Source organism: Artemia sp. Qi Xiang Cuo, chromosome 12 (genome assembly GCF_049724085.1).
Source record: "Artemia sp. Qi Xiang Cuo chromosome 12, ASM4972408v1, whole genome shotgun sequence".
Lineage (NCBI taxonomy): Eukaryota > Metazoa > Arthropoda > Branchiopoda > Anostraca > Artemiidae > Artemia > Artemia sp. Qi Xiang Cuo.
This window is the reverse complement of record NC_142805.1, coordinates 32,061,909-32,085,963: the sequence shown is the minus strand read 5'-3', so window position 1 is coordinate 32,085,963 and position 24,055 is coordinate 32,061,909. Positions and strand designations below refer to the sequence as shown.

At 34.5% G+C, this 24,055-nt stretch overlaps 1 protein-coding gene across 1 annotated transcript in view; it reads right to left on the bottom strand.

Annotated features, from left to right (window-relative positions):
- Positions 1 to 24,055, bottom strand: part of LOC148946021 (exportin-4-like) — a 56,662-nt gene that overhangs the window by 19,384 nt on the left and 13,223 nt on the right. The window contains exons 4-5 of the mRNA XM_089097963.1: positions 13,049 to 13,171; positions 4,345 to 4,561 (exon numbers count right to left, since the gene is read on the bottom strand). Of these exons, the coding sequence (XP_088954089.1) occupies positions 4,453 to 4,561; positions 13,049 to 13,171 (232 nt within the window). The 3' untranslated portion in view covers positions 4,345 to 4,452. The remainder of the gene's footprint in view (positions 1 to 4,344; positions 4,562 to 13,048; positions 13,172 to 24,055) is intronic.

The window sequence follows — 24,055 nt, the reverse complement described above, 5'->3', positions numbered from 1 at the left end:
AAGGGTTTTAAGTTATGACCTGGGGGCATATAAAGTTTTTTATCGAAGGCGTTGTCGTAGAAACTTCGAAAAGGGCTCATTCGATTGGAAATTGGAGTGCCTGGTGCCATTTTTAAGAGTCGAAATTGATTGGATGGCTACTAGCCCCCCCCCTACGCCCATCATTCCCCCAAACAAATCCAATCAAAATTTTGAGATAGCCATTTTGTTCAGCGTAGTTGATTTCCAAATAGAAAATATGTTGCCCTAGAGGGCAACTAGCCCCCTCCCCACGCCCCTTCAGTAAAGAACGATGTGGCCACAATATATTTTTTTGAAGGAGTTGTCGTAGAAACTTCGAAAAGGGCTAATTCGATTGGAAATTGGAGTGGCTAGTGCCCTTTTTATAGTCAAAAGTGATTGGAGGGCAACTAGCCCCCCCTCCACGCCCGTCATTCCCCCAACGCCAGAACAAAATTTTCACTTTACTGAAAAGATACAAATTAATGTGCATTGTCATTTTAATATACATATACTGATATTTAGTAATCAAAATGTTTATAATATTTGATTTATTAAAGTTATAAAAGTAAAAACATTCATATTTTTTCAGTAAAGTGCAAATTTTGTTCTGGCTTTAGGAAGGCATAGGGGTTCTGCGCCCACCTTTTCCCCAAACAAATCAAATCAAAATTTTTAGATAGCCATCTTTTTCAACGTAGTTGAAAGTTTTGGAAATTAGGTCTTTTAGGATGAAAACCCCTCCCCCCACAGCACGCATGACCCGGGTTTTAAGTAATACCCTGGGGGCATATAAAGTTTTTATTGAAAGCGTTGTCGTAGAAACTTCAAAAGGGCTCATTCAATTCCAAAATACATCCAATCAAAATTTTGAGATATCCATTTTGTTCAACGTAGTTTAACGTTCTGGAAATTTGGTCTTTTAGGATGATAATCCCCTCAGAGCCGTCAGTGCAAGGGTTGTAAGCTATGCCCTGGGGGCATATAAGGTTTATATAGAAAGTTGTTGTATAAATCATAGGCAGCACGATCGCGCTGCCTAAGTAAAGAACAGGGACACTTGAGAACCAGACAAGAAACGGGGACTAAGCAAAGAGGTTGGCACTCCCCCACAATCCTCAGGGCAAGAGTTTTAAGTTTAGCCCTGGGTGCATATAAGAACGATGTTGGCACAATGTATTATTTATTAATTTTTTCCTTTAGAACAGGGCACTTCTTATCGAAGAAATTGTGGTAGAAACTTCAAAAAGCGCTCATTCAATTGGAAATTGGAGTGGCTTGTGCCCTTTTTAATAGTTGAAAGTGATTGGAAGGCGACTAAAACCCCGCTCACGCCCACCATTTCCCCAAACACATCCAATCAAAATTTTGATACTGCCATGTTGTTTAACATAGTTGAAAGTTCTGGAAATCCGGCGTTCGAGGATGACAACCACCCTAACAGACCTTAGGGTAAGGGTTGTAATTTATGCCCTGGGGACATATAAGGTGTTTACAGAAAGCGTTGACGTTTCCAAAAGTAATAGTCGAAAGTGATTGGAAGGCTTGACATTTTTATAGTAAAGATCACAGTGGGTATAATGTATTATTTTTGAAAAAATTATTTTGTGGAAAAAGTTTTTTAAATTAATTTAAAGCAAAGAACGATATTTTTCAACCATAAATAGGAGGATCAATACTAAAGTGAACATAATCTGTGTATCATCACAATACTCTCTGGAATGACACTACGTTTCTGTGTTTTATAGCGCAATTCAAGCGTTAATAAGAATTAAAAAATTACACAATATTTATAAATTTGCTTATCGAGGAACTTGTTTTAAGGTAGTGGAATCATTTGAAGCTTTTCCTGTTTTTAGGGGATACACACATGTGCCGGGACACAGGTGCCTGAGAATCCCACCCTGAAATGTTTTTCCGACTCTAAAAACGTAATAGTAAAGAATGCAAAAACATTTTTGAGTTGGTTTTTAAAGTTTTGTAGCCCCCCCCCCCCGAAAAAAAATCCTGGATGAAGGCAATTGCCACCTCCCTTATGCACAACTATTGTAATAAAGAAATTTTCAGGCGTGAAAAAGCTGCTGTTTTAGCAAATCATTCAATAATTTTTAGCTTATTCATTTTACCATAGAACCAAACTTGTTTTCTGGAACACAATGAAGGCGTTATTGTTTTGGACATTTTAAGTTTAGACAAATATAAATAGAGAAGGCAAACATAAATATGATCCCTCAACATATCAAAAAAAGCGAAAATATCTGAATTTTCAAGAAAATGTGGACTTGAAAACGACATAAGCTTGAAGACAAACATCTAACAACCTTCGTCGAAAATCTACGAAAAATTCGAACATAAAACATTTTAAAGGGAAGTAATCAAATTCATTACATCAAACAGTTCGTGGTAACGAACTGTAAGTAAGGATACTTAAGGGACTGATAGTAACCGAAACTATAAAAAAAATGGGACTTTGATACCAATAGATACATCAAAAGAATCAGATTTTAATACTGATTTCAAAATATATAAGTTTCATCAAGTTTAGTCCTACCCATCAAAAGCTACGCGCCTGAGAAAATTTGGCTGATTTTCGAAAAAAAGGGGAAAGACCCTCTAAAAGCTATAGAACCTTAATGAAACTCACACCATCAGATTCAGCGTATCAGAAAACCCAACTGTAGAGGTTTACAGCTCCTATCTGCAACAATGTGGAATTTTGTATTTTTTGCCAGAAGAAAGATCACGGATGCGTGTTTATTTGTTTTTTTTTTTTTTTTTTTTCCAGGGGTGATCGTATCGACACAGTGGTCCTAGAATACCGTGGGAGGGTTCCCTCGAACGAAAATTAAAAGTTCTTGTACCCTTTTTAAGTGACCAAAAAAAAATGGAGGACAACTAGGCCCCCTCCCACGCTCATTTGTTTCTAAAGTCACCCGATCAAAAATTTGAGATAGCCATTTTGTTCAGCGTGGTCGAAAATATTATAAATATGTCTTTTTGGATGACTTAATCCCCCAAAGTCCCCTGGGGAAGGGCTGAAAGTTATGAACTTCACCCAGTGTTTACATATAGTATTGGTTATTGGGAAGTATACAGACTTTTTCAAGGGGGATTTTTTCTGGTAGTGGGGGGGGGGGGTTTGGGGGGTATGTGGGAGGTTCTTTCCATGGAGGATGTTTTCATGGGTAAGAAAGGACATTTCTATGAAGGGGGTGCCGGATTTCCGATCAGAAATTAAATCGATCAGAAATTAAATAAAAAATTAAATAGAAATTAAATAGATTAAATAGAACGATCAGAAATTAAATAAAAAAAATAAACAAGTTTGTCAACTGAAAGTAAGGAGCCACATCAAAACTTAAAACGAACAGAAATTATTAAGTATATGATTGGGTTCGCCCCCCCCCCCCGCCATTCAATAGCTCGCTCTTTAAGCCAAAGATTTTCTAGTACTTTCATAAGAGCTATTTACTCTAATTAACGGCCTTTGTGATTAAGGGGTCATTTTTAAAAAATTGGAACAAAATTTGAACTTTAGTGTAAAGAACGAGGTATTGACTAGGGGGCGAACCCCCTAATATATGTATTAAAAATATATGGATATAGAAGTTCGTTACGTAAGTTAATTCGTAAGTTGCGTATATTTATTACTAATAAAAACGTTTGTAAATAAAATTAAATCACTTTCGAGAAAGCCATTTAACCAAATACAAGTAAAATTAATATACAATTTTTTTTTTAATTATTCATGTACGGTGAGCCAAAATCAAAACCTCCATTGATTCAAAAACGTTCAAAAATTAAATTAAAAAAAAAACAAGTTTTTTAACTGAAAGTAAGGAGCAACATTAAAACTTAAAACGAACAAAAATTATTCTGCATATGAAAGGGGCTGTCCCCTCATCAATGCCTCGCTCTTTACGCTGAAGTTAGACTCTTTCTCACAACTCTAGTTTTTAAAACAATAAAAACTTTAGTGTAAAGAGCGAGGCGTTGAGGAGGGGACAGCCCCTTTCATATACGGAATAATTTTTTTTCGTGTTAAGTTTAATGTTGCTCCTTACTTTCAGTTAAAAAGACTTGTTTTTTTTTTATTTAATTACCATAAGCATTGAATCAAACTAGCTGATTTCAAGGTTTATACAATCTTAAATACTGACGATCCAAATCGTAAGATTACATTTAAAAAAAAAACAGATTAGAATTACAGGCGTCACATTAACGTTCTAACGAATTGTTTCCCCATGTCCCAAAAAGTAAAAGAGAAAAATCTGAAAAAAAAAACATTAAATTAAATTAGTACTAAAATGAAGCCACATAACAAACCAACAAACAAATGCTTACAGGAGGTCTCAGTCCATCCGGTAGAGAGATATGACATCGCAAAAATGTGTCAAATATTTCTCTTTTCAGATCATCAGATATTAAATCCTCGCATCCCATGATTTTCCATCAATTCAGCATCAATTCAAAGGCTTCCGAGTACAGATGATCGTCTGAATTCTGAATTATATCCTCTTGCATAGACATCACACAAAATTGGCAAGTTAATTGACCAAATCTAAAAAAAAAGATTATATCAGTGGAAATCCAGTCTGGAGGTTACTTTTTGACAACTTTAAACCTACTTCCTCTCCCTCTTCCTCTGTTAAAATATGCCCTTCCATTGCTACTATTCAATTCTTTTCTTTTGCTGCCTCGTCTGAAGTCTGACCTTCCTTGGCCTCGGTTAAAATTTGACCTTCCTCTACCTCTGTTAAAGTCAGACACCCTTCTACCTATGTTAAATTCGGTTCCTCCTCAACCTCTGTTAAAGTCCGAATCTCCTCTGCCCCGGGCACAGAAATTTTAGAGGTTATAATCATTTTGAAATTTATTTTATTAAAATACAGTAGAGGATGCAGTTGGCAGTAAGTATAAGCAAATTGAATCCAAAATTTCCAATTTTCTCATAATTTCATCACCATTCCTTGAAATTTACATTGGTGGAAAAGTAGACTTAGTAAAGAGCAATGTAGTTCTCACTTTTTTTTTTCCTGAGCTTCATTTGATAGAGCAGGTTATTTGAGACGGTTGTAGAAGAGCCGCGAGGTCTCAACTTGTGAGATCTAGTAGTCTTATTAGTAGACGACACAAATAGAAGAGCACCCAACTGTGTTTCCAAATTATTGAACGTGTTATTAGAACGTGTTTCCAAATTATTGCATAACATTGCAAATTATATTGCATAATATTGCAAATAATTTGCATAATAATTTGCATAATATTGCATAATAATTTGCATAATATTGCATAATAATTTGCATATAATTTGCATATAATTTGGTCAGGAACTGTGCACACAAGGTATGTGATCAAAATGGTATGTGATCATGGTATGTGATCAACTACTTTGAACAGAATGACCAAAAAGCCTAAAAATACGACTCTAGAGCAATGGGATGTATGTAGCCTTTGCGGCAATGGTATTAAATCACTTAAATACGCTTTTTTTTAAACAAAGGTATATTTTATTAAAATTCAAAAATGTTCGACCTGGTTGAAATCAGAGTTATGCCAAAATTCTTAATTTAACTACACGGAGCATCAAAAGTTGGACCTTTGGGCCAGATTCCCTGCTCAATTTTATTAACATAGACAGGGTGAATTATTTTTGACTCATGACATTTCAATGGCTACGTGTAGTATTATATATAATTGCATTAACAAAGTAAGTAAGAATATAAAATTGGAAGAAGTTTTTCAATAAAGAAAGTATCCAACACACAAAATATAAGGCTAGTTTTCTGACATGTATCCAGTCTTACTTCCGCTACTTCTACCACTACTACTCCTACTATAACTGTTTTAGTTGATGGCAATGCTCGCACTGCGACTACTACTGCTCATTTGGAAACGAATTATACACCGACTACTAATACTCCCACTACTGCTACTAATCCTGCCACTGCTCCTGCCTCAACAACTACTAGTAAAACGAATTGAGAGTAATACCACTAGTCGTGGTATTACTCTCAACATAAATACTTTTACCATGGCTATTACTGCTGCTACAACCGATACTCACAGCTACGGCTCACGATGCCCCTATTACTACGGCTCCTACTGTAATGTGTATATGCCCTGTGACACGGACGAAAGATTTTACAAATATCACACTCAAAAACGAAGCTTCATACATATGTTTTAAAAAAAAGGCAGACATTTTCCATCTTGTTGAATCAGAATCGTGCCAGGAATTACAGTCTGTATTATTAGTATTCATGAAGAATATATTGCGGTCTAAATTATCCCCCATCCCACCACTCCAACTTCGTAAATATTGCACGCCTTTTGATCCAGGCTATGCACGACAATCTATTGAGCTACCTAGAAATTTTTGAAACATGTTTCTAGGATAGTTAGGTCATCAACAAAACTCTATCAATTCCAAAATCAACATAATAGATATCTTATCACCTTGTCCATTTTAGACTGAAAACAATTACATTATAAATAGTTTTTTATCTTCATAACATCCAAAAATAAAATAAATTACATTGACGTCAATTCTTGAATTGCTGAGTTTCCAAGGTTTGACATCATTATATATATCAAATATTCTGTTTATTTTCATTAGTTCTTTATAATTATCTTGATTATTATAATGATTTATTAAAATACACATAGTTTTCAAATAACACAAATGACACAACAGGGTTCAGAACTTTTACGGAAAGGGTAGAGAGAAGGGTTCAGTAGCCAAACTACTTTATGTAAAGGAGTTTCCATATTGACCCCTGAGGAGCGTCAATTGAGGTGTTAAATATTAGGGTCCTTTTACAAAGAAAAGATATTATAATTTTAGAAGAGCCAGCTTGAAATGCATTGACAGATTTATCAACCAGTGTATTATTTTTAATTAAATCAAAACACGTGTATTGTCTATTGTTTTAGAGCCAGGTTTTTCAAGTTATTTTATAATTTGTTTCCATGAATAGAGCAAAATGGTGGATGAGCAAAGAAGAATGTAAGGTTCAGAACTGTTTGGGATTAATTTTCGGGATTTCAGTCCAGTTAGTAGATTTTTTTATCATCGGTAAACGTTGATTACTATCATCAAACGGTTCGTGGTAACAAACTGTAAGGAGCAACCCGGCTCAATAGTAACCAAAACTCTAAAAAACGGAATTTTGATACCAATAGATACATCAAAAGAACAAGATTTTTATTCTGATTTCAAATATATATGTTTCATAATGTTTAATTTTAACCATCAAAAGTTACAGGTCTGAAAATATTTGCTTTATTTTCGAAAAAAAAGGAAAAAATACCCTACAAGTCATATAATCTTAATCACACCATCAGATTCAGCGTAGAAGAACCCTGCTGTAGAGGTTTCAAGCTCCTATCTGCAAAAATGTAGAATTTCGTATTTTTTGCCCAAAGAAAGATCACAGATGCATGTTTTTTTTTCCTCAGGGGCGATCGTATCGACCCAGTGGTCCTAGAATATTGCAAGAGGGCTCATTCAAATGGAAATTAAGAGTTCTAGTGCCGTTTTAAGTGACCAAAAATTGGAGGGCAACAAGACCCCCTCCCACACTCATTTTTCCCAAAGTCACCCAATCACAATTTTGAGATAGCCATTTTGTTCAGCATAGTCGAAATATCTAAAAACTATGTCTTTGGGGATTACTTAATCTCCCACAGTCCCCCGGGGAAGGGCTACAAGTTGTGAACTTTGGTCTTTGTTTACATATAGTATTGGTTATTGAGAAGTATACAGACGTTTTCAGGGTAGATTTTTTCTGGTGGGGGGTCGGAGGGAAAAGGTTACGTGGGAGGATTTTTCCATGGAGGAATTTTTCATGGGGGAAGGGAATTTTATATGTAGGGAGCCGGATTTCCCAGCATTATTTAAAAAGATCAGAAACTAAATAAAAAAAAATAATTTTTTTCAACTGAAAGTAAGGAGCAACATTAAAATTTAAAACAAACAGAAAAAATTACGTATATGAGGGGGGTGGCCTCTCCTCAATAGCCCTGTCTTACGCTAAAGTTTTGTTTAACTTTTAAAAGAGGTCATTATTCTACTGAAACAGTCTTTGTGATTCAGGAGTCATTCTTAAATAACTGGAACAAAAATCAAATTTAGGTTATTATAAGGTTGTTATTAGTTTAAAAAAAGTAAAATTAATATGCAAATTTTCTTTTAGTTATTCATATACGGTGAGCAATCTTCAAAACCAGCATTAATTCAAAAACGTTCAGAAATTAAATAAAAAAAAGTTTGTTTAACTGAAAGTAAGAAGCAACATTAAAACTTAAAACGAACAGAAAGTATTCTGTATATGAAAGGGGGCTGTCCCCTTTTCAAAGTCCCGCTCTTTACGCTAAAGTTTTTTATTGTTTTAAAAAGCAGAGTTGTGAGAAAGAGTCAAACTCTAGCGTAAAGAGCTAGAGGTAAAGGCATTGAGGAGGGGACAGTCCCTTTCATATACCAAAAATTTCTGTTCGTTTTAAGTTTTAATGTCGCTCCTTACTTTCAGTTAAACAAACTTTTTTTTATTTAATTATGATAAAGTAGGTATTTCAGCTATCAAAGACGTATTTTATTAAGAAACTTTCTAAAATGTAGGGGAGGTCAAAGATCCTCAAATTCAAGTTGAACTTTTGCATATGTCATTGTTCTTAAGTATCTTTCTATCCGAGTCCGTTTTACGGAACTGACCTATTCTAAGATTGTGTATATTTTTTACCTTTTCACTTTTTATTACATTGTTTGTCCAGTCGATCTACTCGTATAATGATTTACGACAGCGCAGATCATTTTTTTTTGATTCTTTTAACTGAAGAAAAAAATACAAATTTGAGTTCCACTTGTGATAGTTCTTTTGGAATAATAATAAAAAAAAATAATTCATCATTAAAGACCCCAAATCCTTGTCATCGGTACCGGTTTAATCTCAGGTAGCCTTCACAACCTACAAAGGTTTTCCCAAGTTAACCTAGCTGAAAAAAATATGTCCTTAAATTATCAATAAATCTATTATTTTATTTATTTCTTTATGTTTCATTTAATTTTATTATGTTATTTATTTATTTAATTACTCCTTTAAATTATTTCATTTTCCACTAGCCAGGGAAAAAGCTTCCGCATATTACGACAAACATTAGTACTGCTACCACGGCTATCACCACTAATGTTACTATAATTTTCAACTTTATGTTACTACCTACTGTTACAACAACTTAATGAAAACGGTATTTAAGCTCACCTTAGCTACGAAAAGGCAGTCTTCACAATACAATACTCAAGCAATAATTTCAACAGGACTTGTGCCAAGCCATCTTCAGACTCGTTAAATTTGAAAACGCGCGCCAGAGGTAGATAAAAAGGACACAAAAATGAAATCACTGTTCAAGTCAAAGTAACAACATTATGACATCTACATTAATTTGAAATAGTAGAAATTTTCATCAACCTGGCTGGCGCGTACTTTCACACTTAACAAGCTTGAGGATAACCTGAAGCAGGTCCCTTGAAATTATTGCTTGAATGTTAAATCGTATAGCCTGTTTTTGCATACCTACGGTGAACTCAACATAATTTTCACGATGTTAAATAATAAACCCATCCTAAGCGGTAGCGCAAATATAACTAATATAACTTTCAGGTTTATATCTGAGGCGGAAAGGCTTTTTAAAACAGTAAGTCACCCAGAAGCACAGTTTCCTTTATTTTTTACACCTGAGGAAGTGTAGAACTCAAATAAGGCTGAACGAGATTGAATAAAAAATTAATTCCATCGCTGTTATACTAAAAGAGTGTATCTGACATTTTCACACTTACGAGGCAATTGCCAAGACTATTTACAAAATAATTCTCAAAGGGCGGACCAAGAGGTTATTACAGATCAGGATGATAAATAATTTCTGAAACCACACTCGCTAATTATGACAAAACGAAAACAAATATCGTAAAGAAGAGAGAAACGAGTAATCTTGTAATCTACGTTTTTCACTGGCTTGTTTTATCCTCGTTTCTCTCTTCTTTACGGTTTTTTTTTCGTTTTATCAGGATTATTGACACATTACTAAATATACATTGCCCCGCCAATCTTCCCTTTGAGAGCAGCTCAACAAACGATTTTTGGAAATTATTTCAGAAGTTTGAAAATGTTAGATACGATCTTTAGTGACGATTCCATCGCTGAAAACTGCATTATTTTATTATTGTTTCTCTCAGAAGATTCTGCAGAATATATTTCTTTTTATTGCCAAATAGATAGCAGCAAATCTGAATCATGGCTAATGCGTTCAGTCGTCAAGTTGGAGAGTAACAACGTCAAACTTATTTCTAACAGCACTGCAAACTAATTCTTAATTAATCAATTTTCAGATATTCAGTGAATCTTGGCCATCAGCCAGAGGTTGACGCTTCTTCACAAGTAAGTCGTGATACACAACAGGAAGATTCATGATTCCCCACTTGCTCTGGTGGTTTAGTGTGGATGTTTGTTTTCGGCTCACCTTCTTTCTCCTTTTTGGTTTGTGCATTCAAAAAGCGGATGAACATTTGCTAGATGTTTTCCAGAGAAATTGCTTAAGGATTGTTCTGGGTACCCGGCTGACTGACCGTATTTCAAACAATAGGCTGTACGAAAAATGTGGTTCAATACCGCTCTCTAGGGCTATGATGAAAGAAAGGCTGAAGTGGCTAGGGCACGTTGTGCGGATGAAGGAGGACAGATTGCCGAAGATTGTTCTTTTCGGCCAACCGTCTAGGGATAAACAGAAAGCAGGTCGTCCTCCTCTGGGGTGGGAGGACGTTATAAAGAAAGATTTAAAGGAAATGGGAACTTCGTGGAAGGGTGTAAAAAGGGAGGCGCTGAATAGATTGGGATGGAGGAGGAGGAGCGTGCGCAGCTGCGTTTTTCTCAGGCGGCTTGGTGCTGCGGTGAGTTGCTAGTAGTAGTAGTAGTATAATGAGGCAAATATAGTGAGAAAAAAAAGAAAAACAAGTAGAAATTTACGAAAAACTTATACTTAAAAGAAACATAAAAAGCTCAGGATGTGTTCTCCGTGAGATGATAGCTTGGTGAAAATCAATGCAAGCAATCAATTTTTTTCTAGATTTTCTCAGCTGTTTATTTTATGAGCTTGATCATTAGTCACATAAATAAAGAAATGAATAAGAAGGAAAATAGAAAAATAAATAGTACAAGGAAGCGAAAGGAGGAAAAGGCGGATATATAATTAAATATAAGAAGAATAAACATTTTCCGAGAACAGAGCAGAGCTTGTGGGACTGGGAGAAAACTAACCAACAATCATAATAGATGAAATCTATCTCCATGATCAAGTAATATAATAAAGAAAGAAATGAAGAAAAAAGACGAGGATAGAAATAAATTGTATGAGGAAAGGAAAAAAACAGACACATAATTAAAATAAGCATTTTCCCAGCAGAGCTCGAGGAGTTGGGAGAAAGACCAACACTAAGAAATAATAATGAAAACGAGAGTGAAATTGCAAAATAAACAAAGACATTGAAAAAGAAGGAAATAAAAGAAAAATAAATAAAACATAGTAGGGTTAAAGGGTAAAACAAATACACAAAAAGAACAAAACCACGGCGCTGAAAAGTGCAGAGATCGTTTAATAATATAACAAAAAAAAGAAGAAAACAGCTCAGTAGGAACAGCAGCGACAGTACTATGGAATCAAAATTGACTGAATTTATAAAAATAAAATGATCTTTGGCCTCCTTTTAGAAATATGAACAAAAATTATCTGTCATAATCTATATATATTCTCCTTTCAGAAATATTTATTAGTGAATTCGGTACCTTAACAAAAATACTGATCCCTCAAAACAACAAGGAGTTCCTCCTATATTTTCGTGAATTGGCACCGCCCTCCCCTTTGTAATTATATTAAATATTACATAAAAAAAAACTTTACTCTCTTCAAGCACCAGATAAAAATAGCTAAATGAAAAGCACCAGCGTTTCAATTATATTCCCTTTTATGTTCGTTTTTTATTCCTATTCTGAATTTATTTAGGGAGTTTGTATATTTAGTGATAAGTTATTTTATAATTTGTGTTTCTTACTGTTATTGATTAGTATATTATAGCGATTAGTATATTGTAATGTTATTATGCTGAGTAGTTATTCTTAGTTATTTACGTTTAATTTGTACAGTGTAGTCAGTCTATTTCAACTGTATTTTTTTAATTTGGAGGATTTTTTTTGTGGAGGATCAGCAGATCAAAGGAGTTTTTATTAATTACTCTTTCTTTCCAGAATTTTGCCTTTATTTTGCCAGAATATTTTTATTTTCTCTCCCTTTTTGCAAATTATTGGAACTAAATGAAATAATATTATCCAGAGGTTAAGTTCACAGAGGGGAATATTATTCAATTTGACCTTCATCTAAAGTCAGAATCTGTGAGGAATCCATAAATGTGAGTCCTAAAGACTCTCTCTGGAGTCCAAAAGAGAGTCCAAAGAACTCTCTTAAAGTTTACTATATTATATCTCCTCTTTGAAACCTCCTCTTTGAAAAAGAGGAGGCTCCCCTATTCTTTGAAAAAAACATTCACGTTGAGTTTTATTGTTCCTTTTGTTTTTTTTTTCTTCTTCTTGTTTTGCTTAGCTTTTCAGCCTACCTTTTTGCTCCGTTTACTGAGAGAAAAATTTGTAACTATTATGCTTCAGGAAATAGCGTAGAAAATTACCAAAAAAAAAATAGTGTAAAAAAAAATTAATATCCTTCCACGTTGTTTTTTTCCTTCCAAAAATAACAAGTTGGTGGTTAGAAGCCACCTTAAGAAAACGTGGCTTCAAATACTCCACCTGTCCAAAATCTCAAAATTAGTCAAAACTTCCTTGTTATTTATATTAATTCTATGAAATATATCCATTTTTTGATTTCCTCTTTTAAATGTATGTATCTATATAAATTCCTGCACAGGTACCTGAATCAGATCCATCAGGTCCTTAGACCCCTCCCCCCCCTCGAACAAAACATCTTGTTTTAGGAGAGAGCCCATACTTACCGTTCAGCAAAGGCTTTCACTAACTCAGGCGAGAGTCTTTGGATGGATTCAGATTGATAGTTATACGCTAATCGTCGAAATACCATTGCTATCCCAACGACTTCTCTTTCATTCAACTCAACACTGAAAAGAAATAGTTTTCAGGCTAACTATAATATATATCAACTATATAACTATATATATATATATCAAAATCCAAGTATCAAACTACTATCATTAAATAAATCTTGAAAAAAATGCACAGGAATTATAAAATTCAATATAGATAAGTAAAAATTCCTTACTGATAATCCTGTAAATGTCCTACATTAAGCACTTACAATGTTTAGCCAAGACTGTCATCAACATTTTCCATTTATCATTCAATCTAGTTATCCTTCAGTAATCAGAAGTGCTAATGAATACCTTCTACATATCCTCAAGTCTACTTATCATACAGGAAGTAGAAGTATCGTGAAAACCTCCAACTTATCCTCTAGGAAGCAGAAGTATCACAAACACTAGCTTATCCTCCAGCGCGCAAAGGTATAACGAACACCTTCTACTTATCCTTAAATCAACTTATCATCCAGAGAGCAGAAGTCTAACGAACACTTACTTATCGTCCAGAACGCAGAAGTATCATGAACACCTTCTACATATCCTTAAATCTATTTATCCTACAGGAAGCTGAAGTGTCAAAAACACCTTCAACCTATCCTCGAATCTACTTATTCCCCAGGAAGCAGAAGTTTCATCCGATCTAATTATCCTTCAGCGAAAAGTTAAGTTAGGAACACCTTTTATACGTCGTCCATTCTACTTGTCCTGCAAGAACCAGAAGCGTCACGAACAGCTACTTGTCGAATTTTCTCCAATCCTATGAACTTTTAAAATGAAAATGCCTGAATAGTATTTCATTATCCATCTACTATTTATCCATCTAATATTTATCCAATCTACTATTCTACTATACTACTTATTCTACGAATCTACTTTTCAATTTACTATTGGAGGATTGGAGATAGTACTGAATAGTCATAGTTTCAGTTATTAGCATCTAAAAACCCTTGTATGTAGGATTAATTTAAAAATCTGTTTCCACAAATTAAGTTTTTCAAAGAAAAGTAAAGAGCTACATTAAAACAAAAATGAGCAGAAATAAAGTCAAATAGTTTTCCAAGCCGGAAATCACCATCAATAAACATCATCACAACCAAGATTACTGTAAAAACCAACAAATGAATGTAGATTGTCAGCTTATCTAGAATGTGTCAAAATGAAAGTCAAGCACAAACAATTATGCGGTTAGCAGACACGCGAAAGCGAGCATCAGAACATGTCAAAAATGAAAGTAAAGAACAAAGACTTGTCCTGTTAGAAGGCAAGCAACAGGGTTGAGGAAGGGGCAGTGCCCCTCCTATACAGAATAATTTCTATTCGTTTTAAGTTTTAATGTTGCTCCTTACTTTCAGTTGAAAAAATTTTTTTATGATTATTATTTAGTCTATGTCTAGGACGAATGTTTAAGAGCATTTAACGTATTATGATAATTTTCTTTTCCTGGGTAAAAACAGCTCTATTATGTCGGTAAATTTAAGATGCACTTTATTTCCTAGAATTGTAGAGTTTTCGATTTGTAAATTCTTTTTTAAGAGGTATGACAATTGATTCTGAGCTTTCCGGGACTGCTTTTTTAATTGTGCTCTAACACAAAATTTATATGATTTATATATAGTGGCGTCGTTGAGGGGGGCAGTTGCCCCCCCCCAAAAAATTGGTAACAAATTATTGTTTATTAGGTAGCTTTAAAACCGTTGCTCGTTTAAAGTATCAAATTTGGTCATTTCTTTGAGCAGATAACTTTTTCAATTGATCCATGCTCGTTTTCAACATAAGGATTACATTACATAATATATTCCACATTAGTATTTTCCTAAATAAACTGCTTTGAAACCTTATCATCAAGTAAAAATGTAAGCCTAGTTAATGGCAAGATGGCAAAATGTAAGCTTAGTTAATAGCAAAATTGAAAATGTTCTATGCTTCCTTTTTCGCCTCATTTGTCCAGGTCAATTCTTCCCCTGATATTTAAGGTGCTTTTACTTCCAAAATCTATAAGTTCAATACTAGATTCTCTTGCTTTAAAACTTTCAAAAGTGGAAATGAATACACCCTCTACATCTGCAAATAGGGCAGAAATGGAATCATTGAAGAATAGGAAGGTAGAAATACAGTGAATATAATTTCCTGAATGAACAAAAAACCATTGAAAAAGAAAATAAGGGTTATTGCTCTTTATAATGATATTCGTACTATAACTAGATAGGTCAAATCGGTCACTTTGGTCATGGAATTTGGTAGAGGGGGAACCGCTCCAGGAATCATTTAATTGTTTTAATTTTTATTTCCAGTATTTAATTCAAACTCCGATTCTCTTATTTGTCATTGAAATGCCTAATAAACACTGATAACGCCCTATTCCTTGCGTTTTGGATTCACATACTAACACATAAATATTGAACAGCCTCTATATTCAATACCATGCTGACTTCTCGTTATTTTTGCTTTTCTAAATATTTCTTTGAACAAGCTCCAAAAAAATTGACATCAATATGCTAAGAATTATGACTGAAATTAGTCGCATTTCACTCAACGCCAGCGCTACTTCTGATACATTTATCTCTGCATCAGCATGCTGTACGAAATGTCTTCTGAGAATAGAACAAAGTGAATTTAAACAAAACATGTATATGTTTCTCACAATTTAGAAGATTTTGTGCGCACGTTTAAGTGGTACCACCCCATTCGCTTTTTCTATCGTTATCAGTTTCATCAAGCAGCACAGGGAGACCAAGCACATAGAATTCGTTTTTTTTTTAAAAAGATCAGGGGCGTCGTTTTTGGGGGGCAGTTCCCCTCCCCCTAATAATGTGGAGAAAAACATTATATATCACATGCCACTTGACTATCCGGATATGGACCCCTCTTGCCCCTCCCCCTCCTCCAATAAAATGCTGGAGATTCGCCCCTGACAAAGATACAAAGGGGAAGGTAATTTTCAAACTCTAGGAGTAAATTTTCCCGTCCAATTGGCATCCCTGGAAATTTTTAATTAATTTAAGGTTTCGGCTGCATTGATGCTAAAAATTGTTCAGCATCAATGCATATTTTCTGGATATTCTTTGTCAAACAATGCCCAACGGATAATTTAATAATTCTAACTTTATTTTTCGAATACTTCCAAATTTGAAATACGGTCGCTATTTAAGTGGGGGAATATGTCACCTTATAATGTTACAAAATATGTGGTAATACTTTGATTTATCCTGTATCTTTAAGAAGACAGCGTTATTGCGCTGCCTATGATTTTTGTTTCGGCTTTATCTGGCCCGCTGATACCAATACTGTTTATTAATATAAATCGATGAACCCAATAATGAATCAATTTAATAAAAAATCATAAATAATATTTCAACAAATCACGTATATTATAAGTTTATTACAACAAATTAAATCTTACAGAGTCAAAATCCATTCAAAATTACGAGCAAACGAATATCACGGTACCCTGGGCTATTAGAATAGAGCTTGGTTCAATTATGAGATTGAGCCTCCTGTGCTGGCATGGGGGTTTGGCGAAATGGTGGGGGGATATGTACTGCAGCATTGGTGATGAATCTGGCTGAAAAAAGCCAAGTGTATACGACATTCACAATCGCCCACTCGAAAGCTTGTTTGCGGTATACTACTGTTGTTTGCAGCAGCTCATTGCTGACAATTTTAGTAAAAACCAGCACCTCAGTAAAAAAAAGCTGACAATTTTAGTAAAAAAGCACCAGCACCAGCACTTATATTTATGATTGTTTAGTTTGTGTTTATTGTTTATAATGTATTGGGTAATATTTTTCAATTCACCAAGTAACGTATTTGTTAAATAGTTACTTTTCTTCACTCCCACTTGAATAGCACCTACTTCAATAGCACCCTCCCATACCCCCTCCCCCGTCCAATAAAAATTATGTAGCTACATCCCTGTACATATATTAATGGTTATAGTTGTGCAATATGTTGTTTTTTTATATTTATTAAGCTAACAATAATAAAATAACAGCACCATTTTTCAATACACCTAGTAAAACTCTAACTCGATGGCTCTAAGAAATGTTTTGATTTTTAATTAAATATTGCCAATTGAAACAATTAAATCCAGATTCACTTAATTATGCATATCGCCCTGGAGTGTCCCGGATTTGCGGGAGCAGAGTAGTGCTGAGACAAAATTGCGACGATAGGATATCATTATATCTTTGATTTATTTATCTTTTCCGCCACTCGTTATGTGTCATACCAGAATATTACCTTTTCATGTTTTGAAATACCAATCGATATAAATAAAACCTAAAGTCTGCTGACAGCTAAAAAGAAGTGGTTATACATTAATTATTATAACTCAGTATAAATTTAAAACTGTGACTTATCATAAGGAGACATGTTAAGAAAATAATTTTTACTTTATAATATGTATAATGATCCTAGTAAACATATTATCCAAGGGCAGTGCTGCCAGATGGGCTTGTTTTCCGCCCCGAGGGCTTGTTTTAGCCGTCAGGGGCGGGCTGAATTTTGGAGTGGGCGTGGGCGGGAATGTGGGCTTTTTTTTTAAAGCCCTGCTATACATTACCCCCAGGCCCTCCCCCTGAATGTGCAAATACATAGCTGAGATTCGTCCAGTGTACCAGTAACTATAATCAACTGTGAAAAAACAAGAGCCAGAAAAGCAAGTGATGGGTGGCAGAATGCATTGGGAATATATAATTTGGGCTATATATTTGCATATTAGGGGAGGGAGTTAGGGATAAAGTATAGGTGGGATGCATGGGATATGTGTTACAATTATTCTGCATATTATGAATTGTTTTCTTAACATGTTTTCGTCTCTTCGTGTCCTTCTCTAGACTGTTGTTATTAACACTTTTTAACTGCAAGTTTACTATACTTTAACCCCCGCCCCCCATAATGTGCAAAAATATATAGTCTGAATTATATACGGTAAAATTCCAGACAAGCTACTTCTTGCTATCCTGGGAAGGGGTTAGGTTACGAAAAAGATACTTTCTGGGATGGGTTTACAGACTAAAGTGTGTCCTGGGAAGATATTTTGAAGTAGCCAACCCATCTCTACTCCTTTTCCCTACAGAGGGCACTGACCTTTGATGACCTTTAAAAATATTTGTTTTATAAAAGTGAAACCATGTAAAATAGATCTTCTGCTTAAAAAACAAGTAAAAGAAAAGTGTTTTCAGCCTTACAACTTTGCTCAATCCAAATTTGTGAAGTTTTAGAAATCTGGATATACATTTCCTAAATTTAGAAAAAAAAACCTTTAATATAGCTTAAAATTCTAACAACCGGAGGTGCATTTTCAAACTAAAACTAAAGAAAACGAAACTCAAAATAAGGGGTATAATGTTGTTTTGTATAATTTCCAAGACTTATAAATCAGAAGGGCGTTAATATAGTAAAATGACAATACCTTCCCGAGTATGTTTTTGGCCCTGGATTCATCACTGAAAGTTTTGTTTTCCCGTCCTAACTCTGAACAAACGCAGACCAATTTTGTCTTTTTGAAGAGCTGCAGGGTTTGATACTAAATCTCCTGCGTAGGATACTCCGCTCATCTGCAGTGTCTGTGACGGTTAACATGGACTTCGAAATCAATTATTTGTCGCCAAATCAAGTTGATTACGGACATGAGTTCCTGATTGAACTGTCAAAATCTAAACTTTCAGACACACCGAAGAGCGAGATCAAAAATACGGTGTTTGGTGTTCCTGAAAACTGCGGCTAAAGCGGTGCTTAAACGAACGCCTCCTGCTCTGGATTCGCTCCTCAAACTGAAATTTTTATCCCCTGTGATTTGCTTGTCTCAGTTTCGATCCCAATTTGAGACTTGCCATTGAGAATTGTTGCTACCACTGATCTCAGTGCCTTGAAGAATCAGTGGAGGAAACTGTTGTACGTTAATTTATCATTTGTGTTTGGAAGTACAATCCCCAAAGACTCCTCTCATTTCTGGATAGCTGCCCTACATTATTTTGATGCTGTCAGGGCATCTCCTTCTCGGGAGTTAGCCAAGTGGGCATTGACCCTGTTGGGTTTGCCAATTAGCAATGCGATAGTGGAAAGGTCCTTTTCTATCATGAATGTCGTTAAGAGCAAGCTCAGAAACCGTATGCTCTTGTCCATGTTGAACTCAATACTTGTGTTCAGGCTGTGGTTGTCACCATGGGGATCTTGTTGCTCGACGTTTGAGCCTGCAAAGCGTATGCTGCTTTTCAATAGTGATATTTATAAGGTTTGTAAAGTTAAAGGAACTGACCAAACAACTGATCTAATTGATCTAGATAATATCCTAGCCTCCTTTGAGTCCTAAATCCCTTAGTGCCTTATGGATCTAAGTGCATTTCTTTTATGTTTTTGTTTTTTTACTTGAACGATAAAAAAAATGTGTTGATTTGTCGTGGGCGTTCTCTCGGTTAGCCCTGCCCGGTAAGGCGTCATAACATCTAACCGTCAGGAGCACTAAAGTCAAGACATCGACAAAATCTGTCATAACATCGACAAAAAAATCCGTCAGAACCACTAACCGTCATAACATCTAGAAATTTGAAATTTTAAGTTTTTTGCGTTTAGGGGGGGGGGAAGGTAGGCTACCTGTGTTAGGCTGGGTTACGCATTTAAACTATGCTATGCTTTACCCCCACTCCCCTGATGTGCAAATATATAGCCGAAATTTATTTCTAAACTATTATATGCTTATTACTATTATATAAACTATTATATAACCTATTATATTACTATTATATAAATTTTTTTAGATGTTATGAAGTTTAGTGCTTGTGACGGTTAGTCGAAATGGTAGCACCCAGCCCTGCCCTGTCCTTTTCTTCTTTTTTTCTTAATGATCGGTCTTTAGCTGCCCGTATTACTTCATCTTGGGATTATGAAGGCTTTTGTACTAACCCCGTTTCTTTTTCAGGCCTTACTTTAATTATAAAGTTATCTTTAAATAATGTATTACAACTGTACCAAAACAATTTGTGTGATAATAAACCAACGATATTGTATGTCTTCGGCTTGTGGTTGCTACTAGTATAGACTACTAGTGTAGAGCTACTAGTGTATCCATAGGAATAAACTATATGAAGTTCTAAAAGTTAATAAAAAGAGTTTACAGCTGTTTAACCATTATGACGCATAAACCTGCAGCTAAAAACAGATAAATTTTGGCGGATCAAAATGGTTGTTCTTCCGTGAAAGCGGAGCAGGATGAACCAAAGGTAAGCAAGCAAAGTAAAAGTAGAGTTAGATTAGGGGCAAAACTTTTTCTGACTTTAGCACGAAAGAACTATTTTAACACTATTTCATCGTCCGTAGCACTGCAGCACGCGCTTCAATTTGCAGCACTTTCGTAACACAATTTTTTTATTTTGCCATGGACGAAATGATGAGGATTTTGAAAAAGTCTAAGGAATTAACAAAAAATTTGGACCGCATTTGACCGTATTTGTTTCAAAAGATTTGTGCGAAGTTTGATTTAACCGGACCACCTTTTTGCCGTGTTCGTTTCGAAAGATAAGCGCATTTTGATGTATTTTTCAAAGGCTCGGGCTTGTTTTTCGTTTCACTTTCTAGCAACACTGTCTAAGGGGAGTAACTTTATCCTCAAATCTTTCCTCTTTTTTCCTTCTTTTTCCAACTTAAAAGAAAAAAAATTACGATTTTTGCCATGCTTTACTTGAAAACGTTTATATGTTTTGAAATTTCAGCTATGAACTTTTTTTAGAGGTGGCGTTCATCCCGGTCGCGTTTAAATATTTTTTCAAAAAAAACCTTTTTAAAAAAAGTTATAATAACATCTTTAATTTCTTATGAACAATATATTAACAGAGTATATACCTCCACCCCCTTATGTGCAAATATATACCAAAAATTGCATTCTGAATCTTAATATAACGTTCATATGCATCACAAATCAATTTTACCCCCACCCCCCTGATATCCAAATATATACCCTGATTTGGATATATTTAGGGGGTTGTGGTAAAGCTCATTTGGTTATATGTAGATTCAGAATGTAATTCTTGTTATATATTTGCATATTTGTGGGGTGGAGTACATACTCTTTTAATATATAGGTTATAATATATTCATGAATGTCTTAGAACTGTATTAATTTTTTTTTTAACTTAATTAACAACGACCGAGATGAACACTATCCATAAAAACAATTATTATAGCACAAATTTCAAAATATATAAACGTTTTTAAATATAGCATGGCCAAAATCGTAATTTTTTTCATTTAAGTTGGAAACAGAAAGAAAAAAAGGAAATATTTCAGGATAAGGGTTCTCCCCTTGGATAATACGTTAACAAGGATCTTTACACATTTTACAAAGTAAGAACTGCTTATTTAATATGTCTTCTTGTCATAAGTCACAGTTGTAAATTTATACCTATAACTCTTCTACAAAAAGAATGTGAACCAAGTAATAGAAAAATTTAATTAGTAGATACCTTACGATAGCACAGTGGATGCGACCTTGAGCCCTGATCATGGGCGTTCAGGTTCAAATCCACCTATCGTAAGGAAGGAAAAATGTATAAGGTAAAGTAATAATTTTTTTTAATTTAATAATCAGTTTCATATCTCTGTTTCTTTCTGTTCCTTTTAACATTTGGGTAAAAAAATAAACTTTCTTTAGACCTCAGCCTAAGTTTAATAAAGAAAACCAAGCCAATTACAATAAATACTGTAGCTTTTTATTCAAGTTTTTTTCAGCAGCTTTGGAATGCTGCTAGGTGATGTTAGATAGTGTTGGTTGTTTTTTTTTGAAAAAGCAAATTTGAATTTTGGCGTTTGAGTTTCTCTAGTCTGCGGGCGAAACAACGCATACGAAAGAAAACTGACAGTCTGAGGTTGCGGTTTCGGAAAATCTGTCTGTCAATCCAAACGACTAGACATACTTTTACGAATGCTTGGGGGGGATGCAGACAATGATTATTGTCCAAGTGTTATCCCAAGGTACGGCAACACTAATTTTGAAAAAGATACAGTCACCTTTTGTATCACAGTATCAACAATAACCGAAATTCTTTCAAGTGTAATTTTGATAACAATGTGGACATCAAAAGATTTGACTTTTTATGATGATTTGGTTACTATAGGCTGCGGTTTGCCTTTTACGAGGTTGCAGCTACAGCTGCAGTCATAATTTTACAGCCACTCCACACACCCCTACACTCCTTTCAGTTACTACAAGCTATAGTTCATTTTTTTACTGTAATTCTTTAAAACGAGAAATTAAACAGCTCCGTATGATGTTCCAGTGCCTCGCTATACAAACAGAAAAAGCCTATGGCTCTATCGTATTTTGAATGGTAAAAGACGAAACTCAGAGAATATGGCAGCTAAATAAGTCAAATATGTGCTGCGATTTTTTCTTTACTAGACTTCAGCTATCTCTGCAACCATGATACTAATGAAACTTACATAATTCCTATTTATAAACAACTATACTGAATAGCTGGTCAAAATTGCCTGAAGAACTAAAGCCTGATGTCTCCTGGACTACATTACCATATCTTTAACCATAACTAGTACCTTTATCAAATTTTGTTATTTCTGTTACTATGAGCTAGGGTTCGTTCTTTACTGTAAATTCCTGTATCGGGGTTTTGGACAAGGCGGTTCAAATGGTGTACTTTTTGTTTTGATATGACTTCTTTTTTTAGGAGTTATGGGTTTTTAAATTTCTTAACATTGGACGTGATCGTCTCTTACTAGGTTGCTAGCTACCGCTGCAACCCGGATATCGACCCATTATATATTTCTTATATTATCTTGTTGCGTGTATAAATATTTTTTTTACTTATTACGTCATATATATAGATACTACCTACGATTATGACGTCATCATTCATCAAGCTTTTACAGCAAAATTAAGGTTTTTTTTGTAAAAATGATTCAATTTTTAAAATAATTTTTTTAATTACTAAAGGCTCTAGATGAGGTAATTTCATTGGAAATGAGCCATTAAACAGCTCTCCATAATTTTCGAGTGCCTACCTAGCCTTGGAGGGAAAAAACAGAAAAAAAGATGACGTAGATGCACGTCTTGCAGGTCATTTTTCTTTTTTTTAAAGCCAACATCTTTTCTTTGGTGTTCAAGCCAAAAGACTTTGTGTTTTTTACATAGGACATTCAGACAAGGCGGTTCTAATAGTGTACTTTGTAGTTCGATCTGAAACTATTTTAAGGAGTTATGGGTTATTGTATTTCATAGTATGGGACGTGATCGCCTATTACTAGGTTGCTAGTTATCGTTGCAACCTGGATTCCTTTCGAAAAATAAAGTTTACCTTTTTAGGGGGGCTTTAGAAATATTCAAACAGTTTACTTTTTAGTTGTCTCTTACTAGGTTGCTAACTACCGCTCCAACCCGGATTTAAGTTGCTATATACTAGAGTTCGTTCTTTACTATAATCAGCCAATATAATTTCCTTGTTGTTCAAGCCAAGAGACGGTAAGTTTTCTATACAGGGGTTTCGGACAAGGCGGTTCTAATAGCATATTTTTTGTTTTAATCTGACTCTATTTTTAGGAGGCATGGGTTATTTTAGTTTTTACTATGGGGCGTTATTTATTTTATTTTTATTTATTTATTTATTAAACGTCAAAAAAAGGTACAAAAGACGGAGTATCACTAAAAAAGAAAAAACAGACACAAAAAACAAATTCCAACACAATACACATAATCGAACAAATTACAAAGACGAGAAACAAAAACTCAATTATACACTGCACTGCAGGTACGTAAGAAATTTTACTTTTTAAACTCCCAACTACTGAAGAAACATAAGCAATATGATTGATAACTTCAATTCAACTAACCTAACCTACAGCAAAATACTCAATAACTTCAATTCAAAATCAACGGACACAATCAACTAGTCTAAATAT